This window comes from Lycium barbarum, chromosome 7 (assembly GCF_019175385.1).
Source record: "Lycium barbarum isolate Lr01 chromosome 7, ASM1917538v2, whole genome shotgun sequence".
NCBI classification, from domain to species: Eukaryota; Viridiplantae; Streptophyta; class Magnoliopsida; order Solanales; family Solanaceae; genus Lycium; species Lycium barbarum.
The window spans coordinates 126,463,660-126,487,341 of NC_083343.1; the positions used below are offsets into that span (position 1 = coordinate 126,463,660).

Sequence of the window (23,682 nt, forward strand, 5' to 3'; positions counted from 1 at the left end):
GAATCCACCATTGTTAAAGGAAATAAGTTGACTTGAACCAAGATCTTGTATGATTTGTGAGCAATCCAATATGATAGTTAAGTTAAATATAGCATATCATCCTATTGGTTTATCATGATTTGCATGCGACCATTATCAGCCGACTTTACATCCTCATAGCCAACTTTTTTTAGGAACTATATTTATACACTCGATATACAACATTATACACTTATCATAGACAACGTATCTCTTGTGTGCAAATCACTCTCAAAACTTTGTGAATTTTTTTGGGCAAAAGGTCAAAAATACCCCCCTCTACTTTGGGAGAAGGGCTAAAAATATTCTCCGTTACGAAATTGGGTCAAAAATACTCCTCCCGCCATTAAAGTTTTCAAATATACCCATCTCTTAACGGAAATTCTCTAATCTCCCAAAATAACCCGATTTCATTTTTAAACCCGCTCCATTATTTAACCCGACCCAACTAAATAATAACCTATACTATCCCCTTATTCCCCTCCAATTATCTCAAAGAAACGAAATCGGGTTATTATTTAGTTGGATTGGGTTAAATAATGGAACAAATTTAAAAAATAAAATCAGATTTTTTTTGGGGATTTTCATTAAGAGAGAGGTATATTTGAAAACTTTAATGGCGGAAGGAATATATTTTGACCCAAATCCATAATGATATTTTTTAGCCCTTTTCCTAAAGTATAGAGGTATTTTTTTTTTGACTCTTTTCCCTATTTTTTCCGAGTCTCCTATGCTAAAATTGGAAAAAACCGGCCCACATTTAAGTTTAGCAGAGAACAAAAAAGTAAGCCCAGTTTAAAGACCTAAATCACCGAACCCCATCTATAAAAGCTCGTCTTCACTCTCCTCCATTTCGACCTAGGGTTTTTCTTCATAGCTAATTCTGTTCCTGCTACTTCAATGGCCGCCCTTTTTATTATCTATAAAGCATCAGCTTATTCACATTATTTCTTTCAAATATTTATTAGTCTTCGCTAAATTATCTGTTGTCTTTTGTTATTCGCTTAGCATACTGTTTTGTTGTAGTTACTTGTGGGATTACACTGGGTACGATGATTGTTAAACTTAATTATACATTTTGCACTTGCAATTATATAGGCTTCGCTAAATTATCAAAATAGTGCAGTCTTTTTAGCGATTAGTGCATAAATAAAAAGCTGAATTTATCAGCGGCGGCCAGACAACCGTTGAGATGAATCCACAGATTGGTTCCAATTAGTTCCTGTCTACTAATTTCATCTCACATTAATCCTTTTTTCTTTCTGTTTATATAATATTACTCCAATTGTCCTAAGTTATGTTACACTCTTTTCTTTCATTAGTAAACCCTCCATCCCAATTTACTTGACACTTTTCGTTTTTGGAGGGTTAAACGAGTTGTTGTTTGACCCTAATTGTTTCATATGCCTTTCAAACTATTTTAAGTTATTAATTATAGTGACTTGTACTTTTTCGTAGTTTTCAATTATGTAAATTTTATTTTAAAAAAAATTAAAGGTTTTATGTTCAAACACATGATTAAAATTAAGAAGTTTGGCTCTCGAAATGTAAAAAGTGTCAAAACAATTTAGGACAGAGTACCTTTCTATATTTTGTACTCCTTCTGTCCTAGTTTTTGTGATACTTTTAGTTTTTTTGAGAGTACAAGAAGAAAACACGATTTATTGGTATGTCTTTTAAATAGTGTCTAAATATGTAATTTATTTTTTCAAAAAACTTACAAAAATATTTGACTTTCGGAATTTGAATTGTGTCATGTAAAATTGGGACAGGGTGAGTAACAATTTATTAGTCTTGAACTTTTTTATTTTATACTTGTGAAATGATTTTATTTTATTTTGATGGTACACGTTAATTGGGGCGAGTTTATTCAGTATTCGCATAACCCAAAGTGTGTAAATATCATCATATAAAAAGCCCTCTTTGTTGAGATTTTAGCAGTTGATTATTCTTTTTTTTTCCTTATGAAAAAAGGGAAAATCATGTTATTTAATCCGAAGAGTGTGTTCTCATATCCTATCGCCTTGTAGAGCAGAATCTCTGCAATTACTATTTGGGACAGACCATGAGAAATACATATACATTTAATCCATATTTATTTTTTTAGTTTAGTATTAATTGTTTGTTGATTTTAGTTGTATGTATAGAATGTTTTTGGCCTATGATGAAATCTATTATAAATAACACCATCTTTCGGGACTGAATGGCCCTCAAGGCCTTGTTGTCAATTCTGCAATTCTGAGGCCATTTATTAATTTGTTTCCCTTTTATTTTTAGCTAAGTGTTTGGACATACAAATTTGGTATTTGAAAAAAAGTAATACTATGTGATATGCTTTTCTTTTTTAGTCTCTTCCAAAAAAGAAAAAAAGAAAGATACATTTCTATATAGGAATAATTTAACTTGAAACTTCCGCTTTTACTATGATAATTTACCGCCACAAATAAAGTTTGTGTTTTAACATGCATTTACTTGAAAATTTAAACTTTTCTGTGAGTGCAAAGGATTTATCACTTGAACTAATAAGATGTGAAAGTTGAAAAATTTTGTGTGTTGAAAAGATTTTTCACTTGAACTAAGATGTAAACTTTTTTAATAATTTAGTGTCTTAGATTTTTCTTTTATGATTGTTGAAAACTTAGTATCACAAGAATGTGGTTTTTGTCACTTCATGCCTGTCAAGTTTTATCTTGATTTTTTTTGGTACTGCTTTGTAATACCATGTTGTGCCTGTTTATTTCAGTTTGTTGGACAATTTTTGATGATTTACATTGAATTGGGGCAAGTTATTGTTGTACTTGTATAACCCAAAGTGGAAAAATCATCACAAAGCAAGCTCCTTTTGTTGATTCTTAAGGCATTTGAGTCTTTTCTTCTCTTTATGAGAAGAAAGAATCTAAGTTTTAATCATCCGAAAGGGGCAGTCTCATATTCCATTGCCTTGGTTAGCAGAGTCTGCAATTACCACATTGGCTGGCCATGAGAATAACATTTTCTTCATATCTTTTTTTCACTTCATGGATCATTAAGAACTTACACAGGACTGGAAAATTGCATGGATCTTAAGTACTTATGTAGGACTGGAACAGTACAAAACTACTTGAAATCCAAAACTAACTTTTTATATAACTAAGGGAACAAGGAACCTCTAAAATTGTGGGAATAAAAGAAAAAAACACAACTTTTAGTAAATATTTTTATTGGGTAAGCTATGAATTAGGCAATAGCAAAAACACAATCATTGGAATCTATCAAAATATTTTTTAATTTTGTGATTTTAAATATAACACGTGGAAAATTGGAATTAAGAAGTAAAAATGAAAAGATGCATTTTTTTTAATGCTTACCACCTTAAGTGCGGAGAAGGTATCCAGGGGACCAAACGAAAGGGCATTGGATTGTCTCAAACTCTTCGTTTACAGTAGTGATATTTTTTGTTTCTCTCTTCATCTTTGGATTCCTATCTAATCATTCCGGACGTAATCTAATCATTCCAAACGTAATCCTGAACGTGAAGAATAAAATAAAAAAGGTTTTTCCTTGCTTGATTTTCCAATTTTCTTAGAATGTGGGGAGAAATGACAAGAAGATATTGAAACATAAATTTGGAAGAGATGATGGAGGCTTGGAACTAAAAAGTAAAGTGTGATAAATAAATGGTCAAAGTCATAGATGAATCTCTGAACTTGTCCTGATTTTTTTATGTAGACCCTCTAACCCCTCAACTGAGGGTTGTACCATATGAACCTTCAACTTAACTGTTAATGTGCCATTTAAACACAAAATAAATATGCAACAACACACAAATGGTGCGTGTAATTCACACGCAAAAATAACAAATAAGACGGAGCCACGTGGATTTTAGCTTTAAAATAAATAAATAAAAGGATTTTACAAAAAAAAAAAAGAGTAAAAACAAAAATAGTCATCTTCTTTAGCTCCCCAACCCCCCCCCCCCCCCCCCCCCCCGCGCCCGACCCCTCTCCTTCCTCTCTTTTGCTTCTTGCTCCACTAGCCATCCAGATCATATCTTCGAAGAGATCTTGCGTGATTTTCTTTCAATTAGACCAATAAAAGGAAAAAATATTGAGTGGATTTCTCATGTATTTTTTTCCTTATTTATTCCACCGTTGGTGTTTTCTTCCACCTAACGAAGCTGCAAAAAAAAGTGAAAGAAGTGATATCATAGAGCATAGGAATTACCAATTTATATTGATTTTTTTGGTCCATTAATGGAGAAATCATGGACCATTAATTATTCCGGCGGTGCTTCTAGAAGTAGGGCTGCATATCGGTCGGTTCGGTTCGGGTTTCAAAATTATCGGTTTAACTTATTGGTTATCGGTTTGTAGACATGTTAAACCGTTAAAATATCGATTAATCGGTTATCGGTTAATCGGTTGTTGTATGTTATCGGTTCGGTTATCGGTTTAACCGTTAAGATTTCACACAACAAAAAAATGGCTTGACCACTTTGTACAAGCAAAATCATGCGCAGAGAACTACTTCTTGTACCAAGATCTCAGAATAATCTTAAATTGCATTTACTACTACGAGAAATTTAATGATTTGTTACTGCTCTATCATACTCAAAACATTGCTGCATCGTGTGGGCACTAGGCAGCAGCGACAAAGGCAAACCATCAATGGAGCTTGCATAATTAAATTTGCATAATGACCCAAACTGTTAGGTGATGTGTCAATTATATCTTTGTAAATTGAAGTGCATATTTCATTCAAATTAGGGGCTTGCTTCCTCTTGTTAGAGTACTCTAATGGTTCCTGTTGTAATTGAATGGGTAAGACGTAAGAGAGGCTTAAAGAGAGGCTTGAGACTTAAAGAGAGGCAGAGAGGCTGTTTTATGAAATGAAATGAAGTAATCCTAATTGTAGTGTAAGTGACTTAATATATATGAAAGGGTAGAAGTGTAATTAATTAAATTGTTATCGGGTTATCGGGTAACCCGTTAACAAAAATGGTCAACCCGCGACCCGACCCAATAAGCCAATAACCCAAAAACACCACCCGGTACCCGAATCGGTAATCCATTAACCCGAACCATTAACCCAATAACCCAATAACCGGTTCGGGTTATTGGTTTAACCGTTAACATGCACAGCCCTATCTAGAAGAGTGGTTAACGACAACTACATTTGTACCGGATCTCCGGTGACCCGACCCGAAATCCAATGATGGATCCGATTTCGGAACCTTTTTCTGCCCTCGCTTAATGATTTTATTCAACATTTTATTCAAAAAAAAAAAAACCTAAGTTCTTAGCATATCAAACATTAAAACCAATAACATAATCTCCTCCTTCTGTTGGGATTAACAATAATTACGATTTACGAGCACTTGATTTTTTTTCAAAATGTGCTAATTTTTGTAATTTTTTTGGAAATGTGGATCTAGTGAGAGAATTGTAGAGAGAGGAGAAAATGAACGGTGATCGGACGGAAAAGGATTTTCCGGCAATCAAAGGGAGAAAATAGAGGGAGAGAAATGTAAATAAGAGAGAATTTAAGAGAGATATTGAAAAAATGGAAAAGTAGCAGTAAGAGAGAAAGTGGTGAAAGTTGGGATAATTTAAAATGGAGGGGCTAATTTGGAAAATAATTTTTCTTCTTTCAATTTGATTCCTTTCTTTTTCTTATTTATTTTATTTAATTAATAAAAATATCATCTAAAGTTTACTTTTTATTAGTTAAATGTTTTTCTGTTGACACTTGTCAACTGGGATCCACATCAATAGCATTTGAAATGCTTTTCACGCTCCTTAAAAAAAGTGGGCAACACACACAGTGACATGTGTCTATATGGCACAGTAAACGCCTTCTTGGAGGGTTCAGATGGTACGCTGCTCAGTTGAGGGGTCCAAATGAAAAATATGGACAAGTTTGAGGGTCTATTTGTGACTTTGAAACGAAGTGAGTAACAACGGATCAAAAATGAAAGTTAGACAAACAAATTGAAAAAGTAACATTTATCAATTAAATTGAAATTTGTACACCCCTATTGCAGAATGGCGCTATCACTTGCTTATTCACATTCACTTCTCTAATATATTTCAACCATTGTAACTGTTAAGGAAAAAGATAACCAATGTAAACTCAATTGGTCAACGAGAGTTGTCGATACTAGCACATTGAAAGATCAATGGTCAAAATAACCATGAACGAAAGTTTCTTCCTTTTTGACCGAATCTACTATAGTCATGCCTATGTTGTTTGAACTATCTCCATCTAATGATCTTATAATAAATGCACTAGTTGACAAAAGGTTGTGGAAATAAGGCAGATAGAGTAGTTATGTGCTACTAAAGCAAAGCAAATACAATACAATTAGTAATATAAAAGACTTTGCGTCCAACACGATAAATAGTGAAAATTGTTCAAGAGAGAACAAACAACAATTTTTCAAGAGAAGTACATTGAACTATTATTCAACCAATTCAACTTGTAAGGAGTAAAATATTTAAGCAATGTAAACCCAATTTCGCAACTAGCGTGGAAGATATTCTTCGTGTTGCTCAAGATCATTATCCTCTTTAACTTGCAAATTTAGGACTCACCTTAGTACCATCATTTCACCATTAACAATAATGTTGATTGGTAGTTTAAGGCCCATGAGATAAATATATTAGTTGAGGAAGAAGCTATGAAAGTTCGACATGAAAGACCTGGGTCCAACACGACAAACTATTGTAAGAGAAATTGTTTAAGATGGAGCAAATAGAAAATCGTGAATATTGCAAGATAAGTACATTGAATTATCATTCAACCAATGTTACTTGTCAGGAGTAAGATATTTTAAGCAATGTAAACCCAATTTCTCAACCACAATTGCTCATGCTATATTTGTATAACTACCTCCATTCAATAATCATGGAATAAATCTTCCCCTTTACTTGACACCTAGTGCGGAAGAAATTCTCCATATTGCACAAGATCCATCATCACCCTTTACTTGCAATTTGCAAACTCAGGAGTACCCTTAGTACCATCACTTCACCATTACAATAGCGTTGATAGGCAGTCGAAGGCGCATGAGTTAAATACACTATTTGAGTAAAAAGCTATGAAGATAAGGTAGATGCAAAAGTAATGCCGAACTAAAATAAGGTAGATACAAGCCATTTGGCATGAAAAACTTGGGTCCAACAATTATTGGATGGAGATTGTTGTCAATAGAGCAAACAGAAAATCGTGAATACTGTCCGAGAAGTACATTGAATGTGTCTTAGAGCACTTCAATATGAAAATTGGTAAGCCAACACGAATGGTATTAAACAAGATGTGTCCTACAACAAAAGGGGAGAAGAAAGCTTGCCCACCTTTGGAGGCAAAATACCAGATGCATAATAATTTTTTTCTGAAATGTAGAAACAAAAGCAAGATGTAAGATGTTGACAAAGAAAACTCCAAGTTTTATCTCTGCATACCTGGATCACTCCCTTAATGATAATTTTATTTGTAAGTTCTCTGTTCGAAGGAACATAAGTATTAGACCATCTAATTAAATGATATACAGAAATGCTAACATTCTTTGACCTATTCACTCTCAGTAACTCTGTGTGCTTCCTGCATCTCTATGAGGGACAAAAACTGCATCTCTTAAGCTCAACGTCTGAGTTTGATCATGTAGAAACTCAGAAAATAAGACATCAAAGCCACTAATGCAAACCATGCGAACATGGCACAAACTTGAACCAATATTGAAAACCAAACAAGTTCTTGAAATGACCTGTTTTATACAAAGCTCTTAGACTTGGAAACAGTCTAAATAGTCACTTCAAAACTAAATATTTGAATAACATGATAATAACTCATAGCTACTACATATGTTGATTAGCCTGTAGAAAATTTCAAATGGAAAAAAGAAAAACAAAACTTAGAAAATAGATTGCCTCTGTTGAGCTTTCTTTCCCAAGATTGCCTCCCAAACCAGTGGCAAGAACGGCCCTTTCTTGTCCAAATATTCCCTAACAGCCTTATCATCAAGGATAAATCCCTTCTGCCTCACCATTTTAATCATGTTTTGGGCGTCTTCAAGACTTTTCTCCTTGCAATATTCATCAACCAAACCCACAAAAGTCGCTAAGTTGGGGGAATGTCCAGCTTCCAACATTTCTAAGCAAAACTCAAGGGCATCATCTAATCTTTTACCTTGACTGAGTCCACGGATTAAGACACCGTAACTAAAGGCATTAGGAATAATGCCATTGCCTTGCATTTTTCGGAAAATCCTCACAGCATCATCAAATTTCTGGGCTTTACAAAAGCCTTCTACTACAGCAGTGTAGATAACAACTTCAGGTATTGTACCCTTTTCACGCATCAGGCCAAAGAGCTTCATGGCCTCCTGGACCAACCCGTCCTTGCAAAGCCCATCAAGCATTGCTACAGCGTTCGGTATTAGGCCCGTTTCTTTCATTTTCTTGAATATCTCATCTGCATCTTCTGGTGGAGCTGGAGGTGCCTCAGAGGCAGGAGCATCACTCCTTTCACCTTTTGTGTTAGTGTTTGGATTTTCCTCTTTACGATCAAATCCAAGCTGAAACCTTTTAAGAAAATCTTCGCTATCCGCGGACTTCATTTGATTTTCATTGTTCTCACCAGGTCTTCTAAAAGTTGTAGAATGGGTGGGGTTGCTGCTGATGGGAGGCCGCTGTCTTTGGGATGGATTAAAGGGCCTTCTGGAATCAGCTCTTAAGGGCCTATTCGGTATAGGTTCAGGAGGAGGAGGATAGTTGGATTGAGTAGATTCATCAGAGTAATTGCTGAATTTGTTGGAGCTGCTAAATGAGCGTAATTTTGTTGAAGGAAGTGTCTCATCTACATTCAACTTAGGACAACAGAGACTGCTGTAATATTTCCAATAATTGCTAACACCCTTCTGTCTCACTAATGTTGTTCTCATAATGCTTATTTACGCGCTCCAAAATAACGCCCAGCGTTACCTAGATTTTCAAGGCAGCAAAAGATGGCTTTATCCTGCTATTCCGGACAAGACAGCTGTAGAGCAAAGAACGAACTTCAGTTGAAATAAACATTCATACCATGCAATCAAAGACATTAAACTATTAAAGCACTCTTATGCACTTTCTTTTACTCTTCACCTACAAAGGGCATTGTTTAAAAAATGGATAAAGGATTAACTACCTGTAATGATAGTATAAAAATGATGATGTTGAAGATAACAAGAAAGGAAAAATGAGCAAAATAGCATATCACAAAACATCAATCAACTATGTGCCAAGAGCATACAAGTCCAGCAAAATCATGGAAATACCAATATAATCTCCTGAAAACTGTTGGACAAAGCAAATTACTTCTATTTCCATTGTTTACGCTACAAGTGACTTGTCTCCACTTAAATTAATCAATCAACTACACTTCAATTCAAAACCAATAGCGGTCGGCTACACAAATTGTATGTTTCCATTCTACTCTATTTGGATTCATTCAATTGCAATACTAAAGAATTCGTCCTTTTAAGCCAAATTAAGATATATCTAAAAATAAATGTTTTGTCAATACCCCGCTTATATCCAGTGATAATGACAACATTAATCCAACAACTCAAAATAAACATCATCGAGATGTAACTTCAAAAAGGCCACAAAAAGATAACTTCAATCAACAAATCAGTTATAATAGTTTTACATTGGTGGGGAGAATATTACATTGTACTCACTGATAACTACACTCTTAGTCCCAATTTGTTCGGCACTTTTGCTTATCGAGAGTCAAAATTGACAAGTTTTCAGATTATATGACATATAAACTTGCTAGCATTCATGTTAACCATTGTGTAAAGCAACGGCAGAATAAGAGTATAATTCGAAATCGATTACACATTCATGAAGTGAAAAGAGGATCATGATTTCCACTTAATGAATGTATACATATCTCGACTAAAATTGCATTTAATAGATTTGAACGGAAGAGGGATCTAGACCTTGGTTTATTGTTCTACAAATAAACAATAAAAAAGGATCTTGATTCCTTTTATTTTCTGGTATTTAGTTTGATAATAACACACTGTCGGAAAGACATATGTATCTATTTGGTCACACATTTGTTTTGTAATTCACATCATACTTTGCAGCACTGGAGAGTCATAATCTCTAGATTCGAGTGTTACATAAATTATTTGTAAAAGAGCCAAAAATACCCCTCATGTATGAAAAATGACTCACAAATACCCTCCAACACCTTTGGGTCTAAAAATACCCCAACATTTGTTTTTTTCTCAAGAATACCCCTCAAACAAACGGCCTAAACCTGATGGCTTTTCGCAATTCACTTACCTCCTTACCAAAGGGGGAAAAGTCTCCTTCTTTCCTTTTTCTTTCTAAAACTTATTTGCCTATCTATCCAAACTTTTGTCTTTGTAAACTAAAGAGCCTATTTGGATGGGCTTTTGGCTTATGACTTTATAAGCCAAAAGACATAAGGTGCGAATCCTAACTTATGGCTTTTGGCTTAGTTTTGTTATTTTGGCTTAACAACAAATGCTAAGAAAACATTTTTTTTAATCTTATCCAAACACTACAAAAGTGCCTAAAAGCTATTTTGGCTTAAAAACACCTAAAATAAGTATGTCAGAATCGCCCAAGTATACAGAGGGACGTATACCTCTATTCAGAATCGCCCATGTATACACAAAGGGTTGTCATATACCTCTATTCATTTCCTCTAAAATAAACTCAAATTAATGAAGAGCAAGAGCGTCAAACCCACAATACCCAAATGTAGAAAAATCACAACTTTAACTCCAATGAATCATCAAGAACTCAAAACACCATTTAAACTAAAAAAAAAAAAAACAGATATAAAAATCCAACAGATACACATAAAATGGACCCAACAAAGGTAATATGAAGAGGAGATTTTACCTTATAGTTGATATAAAGTGTGTTAAAAGGGAGATCTGAAAGATTTGAGAATTAGGGTTTTGTAAATAATCTCTTATCTTTGGTGATAGGTTTAAAATAGTCCCTTAAATATTACTTGATCATTTTTGATATTTTTAAATTTGTCAAAAAAGTGAACATCTCTAATGTCCATTAAGGATTGCTTCTGTGTTATTTCAGAATCGTCCATATATACATAGGGTCATGTACCTCTATTCATTTTTGTAACTAATTTCCTCCTAAAATAAGCCAATCCAAACAGGCTCTAATTTGTAACAAAGAGACAAACAGAAGCTTGAGTTGCAATTATACACAATATCCAACAACCAATTCAAGTATGTCAAATAATTTAAACTCATCTGCAGAATTTTATGCTTAGTAATAATCTGTGATAAAATACAAAACACAAAACTAAATAATCAGAAACTGCAATTCGTTGTTGGATTTGGCAAAAATGACCTACTAATTCTATCTTTCTTCCAAAAAAGACGAGAAATTTATCATTGCCATAAAATAATATCTCTTCCCAAGTTTTTTTTTTTTTTTTTGGTTACTTATTATAAAGAGAAATGCAAAGAAAGCATAAAATAAAGAAGTGAACTTACAGTTTCAGATGAATTTCGCAGAAAGAGGTTACGAGGAGTTAGCACATTACGAAATGTTCTAGTAGTGTTGGATTTGGGCTAGCATGTGTGAGTTAATAGTCCAATTAGTTATGGGCCTTTACTGAATCATAGCCCAGATTCTCTTAATTCCTGGTTAAACTGAAAAAATAGCCAGTTTCCAACAGGAAATGACGTGTGGTGTCCCCAAAGTGTCCGGTCTTGAATTTTTGTTGCATAAGTTTTAACTTTTGCCTATAAGACATAACTTGAAGTAAATTGCGCGGTTCATTGTCCTGAATATCCTAAACTTCTGCCTTGTAGGCAAAAGCTAGAAGTTATGCCTTATGGGCAACAAAAGTTTCCTATGTTGTCCATTAGCTATAAGTTCTAATTATTGCTAATAAGGCATGACTAGTGATCAATTGAGCGGTTCATTAAATTATTTTATGTCCACAAGTCACAATTTATGTTGGATGAGAATAAAAACTTTGTCTAGAGAATTTTCTGAAGCATAGGCTATTTTTAAAAAAAAGGGTTAAGCGGGTTCAAAAAATCAAGACCACCCTCGTGAAAATTATTTGTGGACTTAACCCATTTTTCAAACTTGCAATTAATTAAGAAAATAATCATAGATTCAAAAGTCATTGAAGTAGCTACTTTTCATGACAGTGTTATTGATTTCAAACATTAAATATTGAAACTCTATCTTGATATCCTGGGTGAAATCCTAGACAATATCATAGAGTTTCACATTTTTAAAGTTGAAATTCATGACAGTGACATGAGTTTAAAAACCATAATAATATCTTACATAGTCAGCCTCTTAAATTTGCCGGGATATTCTATTTAGACATTTGAACAACATCCTATTCCAATTGAATACCTCAATAGATCTTTCAGTTCAAATTTTTTGAATTCTTTTTGCTTGTATTCGTCTATTAGATAGTTAATTCAATCACATAAACATATATCATCTCCTTTTAATTATACACATTCACCTAAAAAAGTGTTGTGTCAAACACATAATAAAGTTTTTCGATCTCGTCATGATTTTTCGCATAAAAAATAGCTCTTTTTAACAAAATTTTCAAATTCTGACTATTTCTCTGGCTAGCCCGTAAATTATTTACCATAAGTCATCCTAACAAATACTGGGCCTGGGCCTATAGAAGCCCAAAAAATGTCTCTAATCTAGGGTTTCTCAAATAAAAAGCAAACTTTTACTCCCACCTTATTGTTCCAAATCCTGAAAGAAGAATTTTACCTGTTTTTTTTCCTTCAAAGTACGTAAGATTTACTGATTTATTATTTCTTCATTTTCTTTCTGGTTATGCAAATTTTTGTTCGTTCAATAATTTCTATTGTTTCTGTCTGATTGGAAGTGTTTAGACGATTTGAAAAAAAAAAATGTAAACTGAAATACTGGAATATATTGATATGTGATTTTTATCTGTTTGTTATTAATGAGCTACGTATTTTTTTTTTTTGAGATGTTATTTTAGTTAAATAGACTCCCTCTGTTCACTTTTATTTGTCACGTTTCACTTCTCGAACAGTTTCACTAATCTTTGGAGCTAAATTGAATTAGACTAATTTGATATTCAGAAATTATACGAAAAAATTGCTATAAGTTGTAATTCTTTCTCATGTTAATATGATGGGAAAAAAATGCATCTCCATGTGGTTTGATGACTCTCAGGAAGCGAAACTTGAGAAGTAAAAGTGAGTGGTGGGAGTGTAAGATTTGTTAGCAAATTAATGAGCTTGTAAATAATGGTGGGTGTTTAAACTAGGCTATTTATGAAACTTGAGTTCAGTTGGATGGAGGAAAAGGGGGGGTGGTGGTGATCTGGGATATTTTCTGAGGGGGTTTGAAAAATAAAAATGTAGTGCCCGAGGCTTGAACTTGGGACCTCACGGTGAATTTTGACCCCCCTAAACCACTGAACCAACCCCTACTCTTGTGTTCAGGGTGTTTGAAATCTATATATGTACATAAAACATATAAAAATACCTTATATATACAGTGTAATTACACCCTCAATGGGCTGTAAATCCACCCCTGCCTATAGCATAAGCCTTTTAAGATCCGCTCTTTCGGATCCTCTTAATAAATCAACCATAGTTCTATGCTATCTTGGTTCATTTTGCTCTAGGAAATGCCATCTTTATATTGATATAGTTTCTTTTGTATGGGAAGGGATGATGTCATATTGGTGTGTGGATGGAGATAAAGGAAAATGTTTTTACTGTCACGGTGCAATTTATGTTTTGCTTGCTCTTTTTGTTCTATAAAAGGGCCTGGTATTCAGTGTATTTGAAGCTGCTGTAAGTGCGTCCTGTTCTGTATGGATAGAATGTAGGACAAGAAATGCTCAGGAGTCAGTGTCTTGAAATCACACAGCTCTCAAACTAAAAAAGATATTTCTTGTTTGAACCATAACTACTGCTAATGCTTCTTGTTGTTTCTTTTAAATAATGTTAAACTAGTTTGCTAAGCTTTTACCTTTTCAATATTAACTTCTTAAAATGTTTACCCTATTATACCTGAGTAATTTCTTGTTGTTTGAATCATAATGTTTTCATATCGCCTCCTAAGGCAGCCTCTAATCATATAGACCTACTTCTTGCATTGGTGCTTCTTTGGCATCATTATAAATTTCTCAATTTTTTTTTTACCAATTGTTAAACCTCATTATTTACCTGTCGATCGTGTATACAGGTAAACCATGAAGCATAATAATGTTATCCCCAATGGTCACTTTAAGAAGCACTGGCAAAACTATGTAAAGACTTGGTTTAACCAACCTGCTCGCAAAACAAGGAGACGCAATGGTGAGTTTCCCATTTTTTTGATGGCTTCAAGTCTCAAATTCAACTTTGGCTCAAGAATAGAATACCTACATTTCCTGACCTCTTTTGCTTTTGCTAACTCCAGCTAGGCAGAATAAAGCTGCAACAATCTTCCCTAGGCCAACAGTGGGATCCCTCCGACCTATTGTTCATGGACAAACACTAAAATACAACATGAAAGTCAGAGCTGGCAGGGGATTTTCTCTAGAAGAGCTGAAAGTAAGATTCATTCTATCTAATCTTACTCTAGATTGTTGCTCCCCCCTCCCAAAAAAAGAAAAAAGAACCTGCCTGAAATGGGAAAAATGTATGTGTGCCTGGTTCAATTGAACTTGTTTCCTTGTTGGGATCTATGTTTCATGCTGAGCTTATATTAGAGTTTGGCATGTCGAGCTTACATAGAATTTGGTTCTTGTGCAATCAAGTTCATGGGTCAATAAGCTTTTTTACTTACCTATCCTTTTGAGTGGGGCAGGTTCCATTTTATACCTCTCTTCTTAAGTTGCAACTATGACTTTTGAAGTCGTTCCAGATCATATCCTTCATTTTTTATTCGATATGAGCTGCCAAAAAATATCTTCTTTACCGGGTACTCATATCTAAAGATTTTAATCATATATTAAGAACATTGTTGTTTTCAGGCTGCTGGTATTCCCAAGAAACTTGCTCCAACTATAGGCATTGCTGTGGATCACAGGCGCAGGAACAGATCCCTAGAAGGTCTTCAGACCAATGTCCAGAGGCTCAAGACATACAAAGCTAAGCTAGTCATCTTCCCAAGACACGCTAAGAAAGTCAAGGTAAACCTGAAACTATTGTAATCCTACCAGTCTGCTATTGACAATGAAAAACTTATTGTTTGCTTATTGTTATTTTGTTGGATTATCTTTGAACTTACATCTTTTCAACATGATTGCACAGGCTGGTGATTCTAGTGCTGAGGAACTTGCCAATGCCACTCAAGTCCAGGGTCCTTACTTGCCTATTGTTAGAGAGCAGCCAGCTGTTGAGCTTGTTAAGGTCACAGATGAAATGAAATCATTCAATGCTTATGGCAAGCTGCGTATTGAGCGTACTAATGCTCGTCATGTCGGCGTGAGGTTGAAGAGAGCGGCTGAAGCACAGAAGGAAGAGAAGAAATAAGACATTATAGTCTTATAGCATTTGCTATTTTTTGGTCGAGTCTATTGTTTCAAGAATTTACTTTTTTTTGTACTTGTTGGAGTCTGTTATGCTCTAGTCAAACTATAACTCCCATAGTAGTAGTATCCTTAAAGCGTAAGTTGTGGTTATTTTATTGCTCTTGATGTTTTTGATTCTAGCGCTGCACTGATAATTATCCAAATAGAGGTGTTTTAAACGTTCGATGGCCGTCTTGGATGATTTGTGTTTGATTAAACATTCAGCTTCATGTTTTTTTTCTCTAATTAGTACTGCTTCATACAGATCAAGGCTCTTTTTAGTTTCGTGGCATATTTTTTTTTTTTAAAAAAAAATCTTCTGACAGTTCCAGGTGACAGATATTGACGGTGTGTGGTTGTACATTGGATTTTATCTACATTTGTGGTTAAATATTGACAGTCGAATTGTCATAAGGTGAACATTTTATCAATTTGAGTCGATTAAGTACTTGACCAGAAGTCATAAGACGAAGTACATTTACCACTTGCTGATTGCTCTAAGAGGCTGAAATAAATGTATTCTTGTTTTAATTTGATTCACATAGTGCGAAACTTTAAGGAAGCATAAGAAAACAAAGGACACGAAACTATAGGATCTCAATGCTGAACAGAAAATGTATCGCACTCTATGTTTATATAGAACTAAATAATTAAATCTGAAGAGTTACACAAGCTAAAGTGAAAATAAAGTGAAATATAACTCTACTGTCCTGATTTCAGCATCCCAATTATGAATACAATTCGGGTCTATATATCAATCATTCTCTGAGTTGACAAATGACAGAAATATGAAAATTACTTAAATTTTCCAATGCCTTTAATATTCAGCATAAACTCAAAAACTTGTATCATATATTAATTTACGTAATTAATTGAATATTTCCTCTCCAAAGTCCAAATTGTCAAATACTCCACAAGAATTGCGAAATACACTATTAATACCTCAATCTTCAAATGAGTAAATTAACAAATGACTTTTCTATCAAGCAATTAAATTTTACGACACACTTTTTTTTTTTTTTTTTTTTTTTTTTTTTTTTTTTTTTTTAAATTTTGGCTCTTCTGTGTCATCACTATAATGCTTATGCTTTTAAATTAAAATTTTTAGTTATTTGTATTAATCATCATTATTTGCTGTCTTGTCTCTGTGTCTTTTTGCAAATCCAGTTTCACTGCCTATATGGGGCCTTATATTATTATCTATGACGAACCCTTGGCTGGTTAATTGCATTGTATATACAAGATCAAAATTATTGTTTATGTATATATAATAAATAGTTGACTCCTCTTGGATATTTCGTGCTTTTACTTCTTTATATTTTGGATCCCTTAGTGAAAATTGTGGCTCCGCCATTATCATTAACCTTTTGTTTTGGAGGCTTGAGAATCTTTAAATCTTAAAAAATGCTGTATGCATCATTGCAAAGGGTGTGTCAGCAACCCATGATGGTGGGTAATGTTGTTAAAGCATCTATGGCATTAGATATTTGCAGCAGGTTATCTTACTTTCCAATACAAGAATTCAATTGGATAATGTTGAGTTTTGGTTCTTGTTTAGTTTCACTGTGTACTTTTGCTAGTATTAGGTAACTCCCATTTATTCTTTTTTCACAGCCAAACATGCGAAAACTTTCTTTTTTTATAATGAGTGGCGGTGAGACTTGAATTGAGGACCTTGAGTGGATCATCTTATCTTAACCTATTAGAGAGGGTACATTTTTGTTTACTTAATTATGTCTTCGACAGTTGGACCATGAATGGGAAAAGAAGGTGCAGGAACTTGGCTACTGCAAGTACAAATGCACCCAAGAGAAAAACGTTAAGAAATTTTCCTCTGGATTTTTCTGCTCTTGCAGAAACTGGACATTCATCTAAGGCCAAAAAATATCAGGAGATTGGCACTATTTTTGATTCTGATATGTTCTACTTAATTGTTTAATCATTTCTTGCTGTTAAAATAGTGATCTGATACCTTGCTATATATAAATCCAATCATTATATATGGAAATGGTCCTATCCCTTCTGAGAATTCGAGTATTTTACGTTTTATATATTTAGTGCATTGTTTTAATTTTTTTTTTTTTAACAATTTGGCAGGTCCAAAAAGATGCTAGGGAGAAGTTCACTCAAGAGGTATCTTTCCAGTCAAAGGACAAAGATACTTCTTTGGCAAAGGTTTTTCAACACGAATTGGTGGATATTTGAAAAAAAGCACTAGTATTTGAAGTTACGTTAAAAAGGGTATTTGGAAGTTGAAGCTGTATTAAACATGAAAATACAGTTGAAGTTTTGAAATCAAATTCTATGGACAAACAGGACCTAAGCTTCTTTTCCAATTTCGGATATTCTGTTCATGAATGTTTTCGGATTGTATACCACATCGTCTATCTTCTTTATTCTTGTATTTACTCTGTTGTTGCTATGTTTGGCCGTTTGTTATGGATTTAAATGATGTACCTATGAGTGTAATTTAACCTATTACAACACGTTACTTACCATTTTTATTAAGTTGCTAATTACTATAATAATTTTCATCAAGAGTTACCTTGTAAGTGATCCCTGATTGAGAAAACATTTCTTTTTATGTGTGCATAGAACTTAAACCGTCTGTTATTGGACATAGGCTTTGCTTTACGTTGCCACTGAGGATGAGGCATTTATGGTTTTTAACCACGAGATGGATGCTTATTCAATTCAAAATGAAATGAAATCTACTTCAATGCCACCCAAATCACTAGAGTCGACATGTATGGAGGCTATGCTTCTAGCTGGAAAGACTATGAATGAATGGATGACTGAATTGGATGCTATTGCAAAGGAAGTTGAAGCAGAGTTAATTTCAAGAGAAATAAGGCGCAATTTGGTTAAAGTTCTGGATGCAGTTAACACAGTTCTTTTTAAGTCAAGGGGTTTCAAAAGGACTTCTGTTCTAATGGATTCAAAGTGTTCTTACCTGCATTCAGCATTAAGCTCTGGATATTGTAGTGGACTAGTGGTAGTATATCTTCATCTCCGGTCCACTATCATCGTCAATTTTTCGTACTTTTGCAAGCCCGAAACTTCAAACATTTTTTATTTACTTGATGTTTTATGTCATAATCTGACAGAGTGCTCATCTTTCATACAGCAATTTTGCTTAGTGTAATTTACATTGAAGTTTGTAGAAGACTTAATGTGACCATTGTGGGATCGCCTGTTGGAGAAGATTTTCTGATATGGCCTCAAACTAGAAGCCCTGAGGTATATTGATCTAAACACACGGGCAATGTCTTATATTTCGTACTGAAATGTGCATCCACTACCATTTCAGTTATGTTGTTGTCACGACCCAAGCCCATGACACGTATTATCCACTTTGGCTCAACAGATCTCAGGGATTTGTCTCTAGGCTATGCATCATTGAGTTCAAAAGCGGGTGCACCATGTGAACTTGAGCTATGCCTTATAAATCTCTTTATTTTCCTCTCCCATTCCTATGTGTGATTCGCTTATGGTGTCATGCACACCTCATCTTCAGAAGCTTGCTAGCCTACAAGTCTGCTAGTTCTGCTTGGCCCGCCCTCGTCACCCTGCCCTCGGTCAGAGACATCACAATTACTATATTCTCTCAAGAATCCATAAAGTACAATATATTGATATTATATATCGCACTGTGCGTTGAAATGTCTACATTTTGGTACTGTTGTAGGAGCTATTTAAGATTACTTCTGGTCACAGCTTGTTTGGTATTGTTAACGGCGAGTGTGTGAATGACCCCAGAACAAAGGCTTCAGATATCGATAGCAGTTCACTGTCAGGGCTTGAGATTGCAACGAACAGAGATATTATTGGAATTGCTTTGGCAAATCTTATGGTAAGATCAATGAAGCTTGTGTATAAATATCAGCGTATATAAGTTCAACTTTTTTACTTTCTTTTTCAGAGGCTTTACTGGAAATGTGCTTCAAGAGCAAATCATGGTTTAATGCTGACTTCTCCTCTTAGGTCTATTGATAGTTCAAATGTACATTTGTTGACGCCTCAAGATTTGATGTAACAATCTTGTACTCTTTTATGTTTTTGTTACTACTACTTTTATTAGTTTAACAACATTAATTCTGTGCATAATATGTGTCCCTTACAATGACATAATGTAATATGGGATGGTACTATATCTTTTAGGCTGTCTATTATGGCTTCAGAAAGATTGCTGATTCTGCAGCCTCACAACTGGTCTTTGAGGAGAGACCATGGCATGATGTTGTACTAAGTAGGTCACAGCACATATCATATTGCGCAAAACTAAATTACATTGATGGAGTGACTAATTTTTTGCAATATCAATGTATATAAGTTGAATTCTTTTATGCTATTCTATAACAGTCTTTGAAAAGCTATTATAACAGGGAATATGAGGAATCAGTCAAGGAGCTAAGCATTTGCATGGCCTTTGCACCAGAAGAAGAGTCAGAAATATTAGAGCCATTTGTTGAGAAATTACACTTGTTGTGTTTGGAATCATCATGGAAGAAGTCTCTTGGACATAAAGATCACTTAGTTCCTTGACTTGTTTGGGAAAACCATGAGCTCTTATTGATGACTTGGTTGGACCATTATAGAGTTGTATAAAGAACACAACCAATAAAATTCTAGCTGTAGTTTTCTTTTTGACTTTTGTAAATATTTTCCCTTGGACCAAGCTTCTCGGCATTGTTTCAAAGAATGGTCTAACTTGAATAGATCCCAGCAGTTTATTCTCAGCAGCAACGAGACCAGGAATTTCGCTAAGAGCATCCAAAGTTTATATATGAACATATTTTTATTTATATACACATTATATTTTTCGAAGAACTGACCACCATTCACTGTTACGCCACTGCTTATTCATGTGGTCATCACAAGACATGCCTAAATGCGCTACAAGAAATGACACCATTTTGGAGACTAAAATCACCACATAAAGTGGGCAAATCGCCACGGAAAACTCATATTTTATTTCAAAAGTTTCTTGCGATTTAATTTCTAACAATTTTCGCACTGAGCCCACAAATGCTACCAACCTGACCTAATTCAAGATAAGTCCACCAACTTCCTGGCGAAATAACTAAGGTTTTAAGAGCCACGGACATGTCAAGATCCAAACCTTGGTTTGGTTCCTTGTAGCAAAAATATGAAGCATATGGTTTACTATTGTGATGAGTGGTTATTTGTAGGAGCTATTTTTTGCACTTAACCTATCTTATGCAGCTTAAACGTGGGCTAATTAAGTAAAATAAAAATGTTTCTTGTAACTTGTTGCGTAGCTAAGCTTATTCTGGTTTATTACAAGGTACCAAACTTCTTATCTACTCCTACGTAATACCAGAAATTCGAAGATTTATAATATTTTGACAATAACATCAATAGGATTGTTACTAAATTTACAGGAATACACAGTAATTCGAGTAAATCTACAGCTAAAACAGGAGTTCAATGGAAGAACTCGAGTGACTTAGCACAATTTTGATGGAAAAGATAGAAATGACAAAGAAAGTAGAACTCTTGTATTAAGAATCAATGTATATGAAATTGAATGAATACAATGCATATATGAATCAACTACTTATAGGAAAACTGAATTATTGAAGCCTAACTACTTGTAACTACTTTTCCCGCCAAAAGCTGATTCTAACTAACTTTCAAATCTGTAACTGTTATATGAATTTTCCAGCTGTGATCTGATTTTCCAGCTGTCATTTCTGATTTCTCCTTTCTTATATCAGTACTCCCTCCAGTGAAAGATCCTTGACCTCAAGGATCAAAACTAGGAAATCTGGGTTGCAACACATTAACAAGTTCCTAAGTAGCAGCATCAGCTGGAAAATCCTTCCATTTGACCAGTGCTTGGGGAACAACCTTGTGTCCTTTCTTGATCATCCTCCTCTGCAAAATAGACTCAGGATCTGAGCAATAAGGGCTAGCAAGGTCAATAACATGTGGGTAGGCAATTTGGGGAGGAACCTCATGACACTTCTTTAGTAATGACACATGAACTGTGGGATGGATCTTAACAACATTCGGAAATAAGAGAGTATAAGCAACATTTCCAACCCTCCTGATGATTTGAAATGGTCCATAGTACTTAGCAACTAGTTTGTGAAAGGGATGTTGAGACACAATAACTTGCTTATAAGGCTGCACCTTGAAGTAAACCCAATCCCTAACACTGAAAACCGTGTCACTCCGGTGACTGTCAGCTTGTTGTTTCATCCTCAACTGAGCCCTAAGCATATGATGCCTCAGTAATTGCAATTTCAACTCTTTATTGAGCAATGTGTTATCCACTTCAGCAAAACTAAATTCACCAGGTAGATAGGGTAGATATAGGGGTGGTGGCCTTCCATAGACAGCTTCATAATGTGTCATATCAATAGAAGAGTGATGGCAAGTATTATACCAATACTCAGCCATAGGTAGACATGAAAACCATCCAGCAGCATCATCAGCACAAAATCACCTTAGGTAAGTCTCTAAACACCTATTCAAGACCTCAGTTTGTCCATCTGTTTGAGGATGGTAGGCTAAGGACATATTCAAGTGCACACCCTGAATGGAAAACAACTCTTGCCAAAAGGTGCTCAAAAAAACTGCATCCCTATAACTGACTATAGAATCAGGCAACCCATGTAACCTAACAACAACATCTAAGAAGTTTTAAGCAACTGATTGAGCTGTGTAGGGGTGTTTGAGAGGTATGAAATGACCATATTTGCTAAGTCTGTGTACCACAACCAAGATAACTTCATAACCATGGGATTTGGGTAGGCCATCTATGAAATCCATACTGATTTGAAACCATATGACATGAGGGATTGGAAGGGGTTGCAATAAACCAGGAGAAGCAGCCAGATCAGTTTTGCTTTTCTGGCACACATCACATTTTTGGACAAAAGATTTAACATCATTTCTCAATCCCTTCCAATAGAATAAAGTCATTACCCTTTTTAAAGTAGCATCCACACCAGAATGATCACCCAGGGCAGTAGAATGCCAAAGTGTCATGACGATTTTCTTGAGTTGCTCATCCTTGCCAATCACCAATTTGCCTTTCCTTTTCAACTGGTTGTTTGACCAAGTAAACTGAGAATTTGCTGTAGGACTAGCTTGCAGCTGAGTAATGAGATTTTGTAACTCCTGATCAGTGGTATAACAAGCTTCAATAGCTTGGAATAGCTCAGAACTTGTGGTAGTAATAATCAAAGCAATTAGCTCTGATCCTGTCACTCTTGATAGTGCATCAACAGCTTTATTTTCAGACCCCTTTTTGTATTCAATGGTGAAATCAAATGGAATTAACTTAGTTAACCATATTAACTGAGAATTAGTGTGTAACTTTTGCTCAATCGGGAACTTTAGAGCTTTTTGATCAGTTCTGACTATAAATTTCTGCCCAAGTAGGTATTGAGACCACTTAGTGACTGCATGTACCATAGCCAACAACTCTCTATCATAGACAGATAATGCAGCATGCCTATTTGATAGAGTTTTACTCAAAAAAGCAATAGGATGCCCTTGTTGCATTAAGACAACACCTATCCCATATCCACTAGCATCAGTCTTCACAACAAATGTCTTATTGGCATCAGGAAGTACCAATACAGAAAGGTGAATCATAGCATTCTTCAACTGATTAAAAGATGCATCTGCAGAAGAAGACCATTTGAAGTTGTCTTTCTTCAGCAAATCTGTTAAAGGCTTGCTAATGATGCCAAAACTTTGAACAAACCTCCTGTAGTACCCTGCTAATCCCAAGAATCCCCTTAACTGCTTAATAGTGGTAGGAGTGGGCCAATTCCGTACTGCTAGGATCTTCTGAGAGTTTGTAGATACTCCCTCCTCAGTGATAAAATACCCCAAATACTCAATCCTTTAAACTCTAAAGAAACATTTGCTCTCCTTAGCAATCAGATAGTGTTTCTTCATTGTTATAAATACATATATAAGATGCTCTACATGCTCTTGGGCTGTTTTGCTATAGATCAAAATGTCATCAAAAAAGACTAATACAAACTTTCTGAGAAATTCCTGAAACACAACATTCATCAATCCTTGAAATATTGCTGGTGCATTTGATAAGCCAAATGGCAT

The 23,682-nt window shown here is 34.7% G+C and overlaps 3 protein-coding genes and 2 non-coding genes across 8 annotated transcripts; 4 read left to right on the forward strand and 1 right to left on the reverse strand.

Annotated features, from left to right (window-relative positions):
• Positions 1-1,096: 1,096 nt before the first annotated feature.
• Positions 1,097-1,266, forward strand: LOC132604831 (small nucleolar RNA snoR143). The gene has a single exon (XR_009568925.1). It is a non-coding gene; the product is annotated as a small nucleolar RNA snoR143 (small nucleolar RNA).
• Positions 1,267-2,173: 907 nt separating this feature from the next.
• On the forward strand, positions 2,174-2,265 carry LOC132604718 (small nucleolar RNA SNORD96 family). Its single transcript, XR_009568821.1, has one exon. It is a non-coding gene; the product is annotated as a small nucleolar RNA SNORD96 family (small nucleolar RNA).
• Positions 2,266-7,697: 5,432 nt separating this feature from the next.
• LOC132604250 (pentatricopeptide repeat-containing protein At4g38150) lies at positions 7,698-11,675 on the reverse strand. Of its 4 annotated transcripts, none has more exons than XM_060317673.1 (2): positions 11,543-11,675; positions 7,698-9,033 (listed from the first exon to the last, which is right to left on the reverse strand). In XM_060317673.1, exon 2 carries the CDS (start codon positions 8,936-8,938, stop codon positions 7,910-7,912), a length of 1,029 nt encoding a protein of 342 aa, XP_060173656.1. In that variant the 5' UTR covers positions 8,939-9,033; positions 11,543-11,675; the 3' UTR covers positions 7,698-7,909. The 4 variants fall into 4 exon arrangements, with proteins under 4 accessions (XP_060173656.1, XP_060173658.1, XP_060173659.1 ...); XM_060317675.1 differs by lacking the exon at positions 11,543-11,675 and adding an exon at positions 11,401-11,542; XM_060317676.1 differs by lacking the exon at positions 11,543-11,675 and adding an exon at positions 11,397-11,415.
• Positions 11,676-12,672: 997 nt separating this feature from the next.
• LOC132604252 (large ribosomal subunit protein eL13z-like) lies at positions 12,673-15,760 on the forward strand. The gene is made up of 5 exons (XM_060317678.1): positions 12,673-12,825; positions 14,265-14,377; positions 14,481-14,614; positions 15,037-15,195; positions 15,317-15,760. Exons 2-5 carry the CDS (start codon positions 14,272-14,274, stop codon positions 15,536-15,538), a joined length of 621 nt encoding a protein of 206 aa, XP_060173661.1. The 5' UTR covers positions 12,673-12,825; positions 14,265-14,271; the 3' UTR covers positions 15,539-15,760.
• A 1,220-nt stretch (positions 15,761-16,980) lies between these two features.
• LOC132601911 (uncharacterized) lies at positions 16,981-20,121 on the forward strand. Its single transcript, XM_060314961.1, has 9 exons — positions 16,981-17,072; positions 17,323-17,468; positions 17,672-17,751; positions 18,200-18,560; positions 18,686-18,816; positions 19,265-19,429; positions 19,499-19,608; positions 19,738-19,818; positions 19,950-20,121. Exons 1-9 carry the CDS (start codon positions 16,981-16,983, stop codon positions 20,119-20,121), a joined length of 1,338 nt encoding a protein of 445 aa, XP_060170944.1.
• Positions 20,122-23,682: the final 3,561 nt, after the last annotated feature.

What these genes read in the sequence shown, in the direction of transcription:
- LOC132604250 (XM_060317673.1), bottom strand. Translation starts at nt 8,938, where the DNA reads ATGAGAACAACATTAGTGAGACAGAAGGGTGTTAGCAATTATTGGAAA.
- LOC132604252 (XM_060317678.1), top strand. Translation starts at nt 14,272, where the DNA reads ATGAAGCATAATAATGTTATCCCCAATGGTCACTTTAAGAAGCACTGG. An exon ending in CAAAACAAGGAGACGCAATG is followed by an intron (nt 14,378 to 14,480) that starts GTGAGTTTCCCA and finishes TGCTAACTCCAG; the next exon opens with CTAGGCAGAATAAAGCTGCA. An exon ending in GACACGCTAAGAAAGTCAAG is followed by an intron (nt 15,196 to 15,316) that starts GTAAACCTGAAA and finishes ATGATTGCACAG; the next exon opens with GCTGGTGATTCTAGTGCTGA.
- LOC132601911 (XM_060314961.1), top strand. Translation starts at nt 16,981, where the DNA reads ATGCTGTATGCATCATTGCAAAGGGTGTGTCAGCAACCCATGATGGTG. An exon ending in AAGATACTTCTTTGGCAAAG is followed by an intron (nt 17,752 to 18,199) that starts GTTTTTCAACAC and finishes TATTGGACATAG; the next exon opens with GCTTTGCTTTACGTTGCCAC. An exon ending in CTCAAACTAGAAGCCCTGAG is followed by an intron (nt 18,817 to 19,264) that starts GTATATTGATCT and finishes GTACTGTTGTAG; the next exon opens with GAGCTATTTAAGATTACTTC.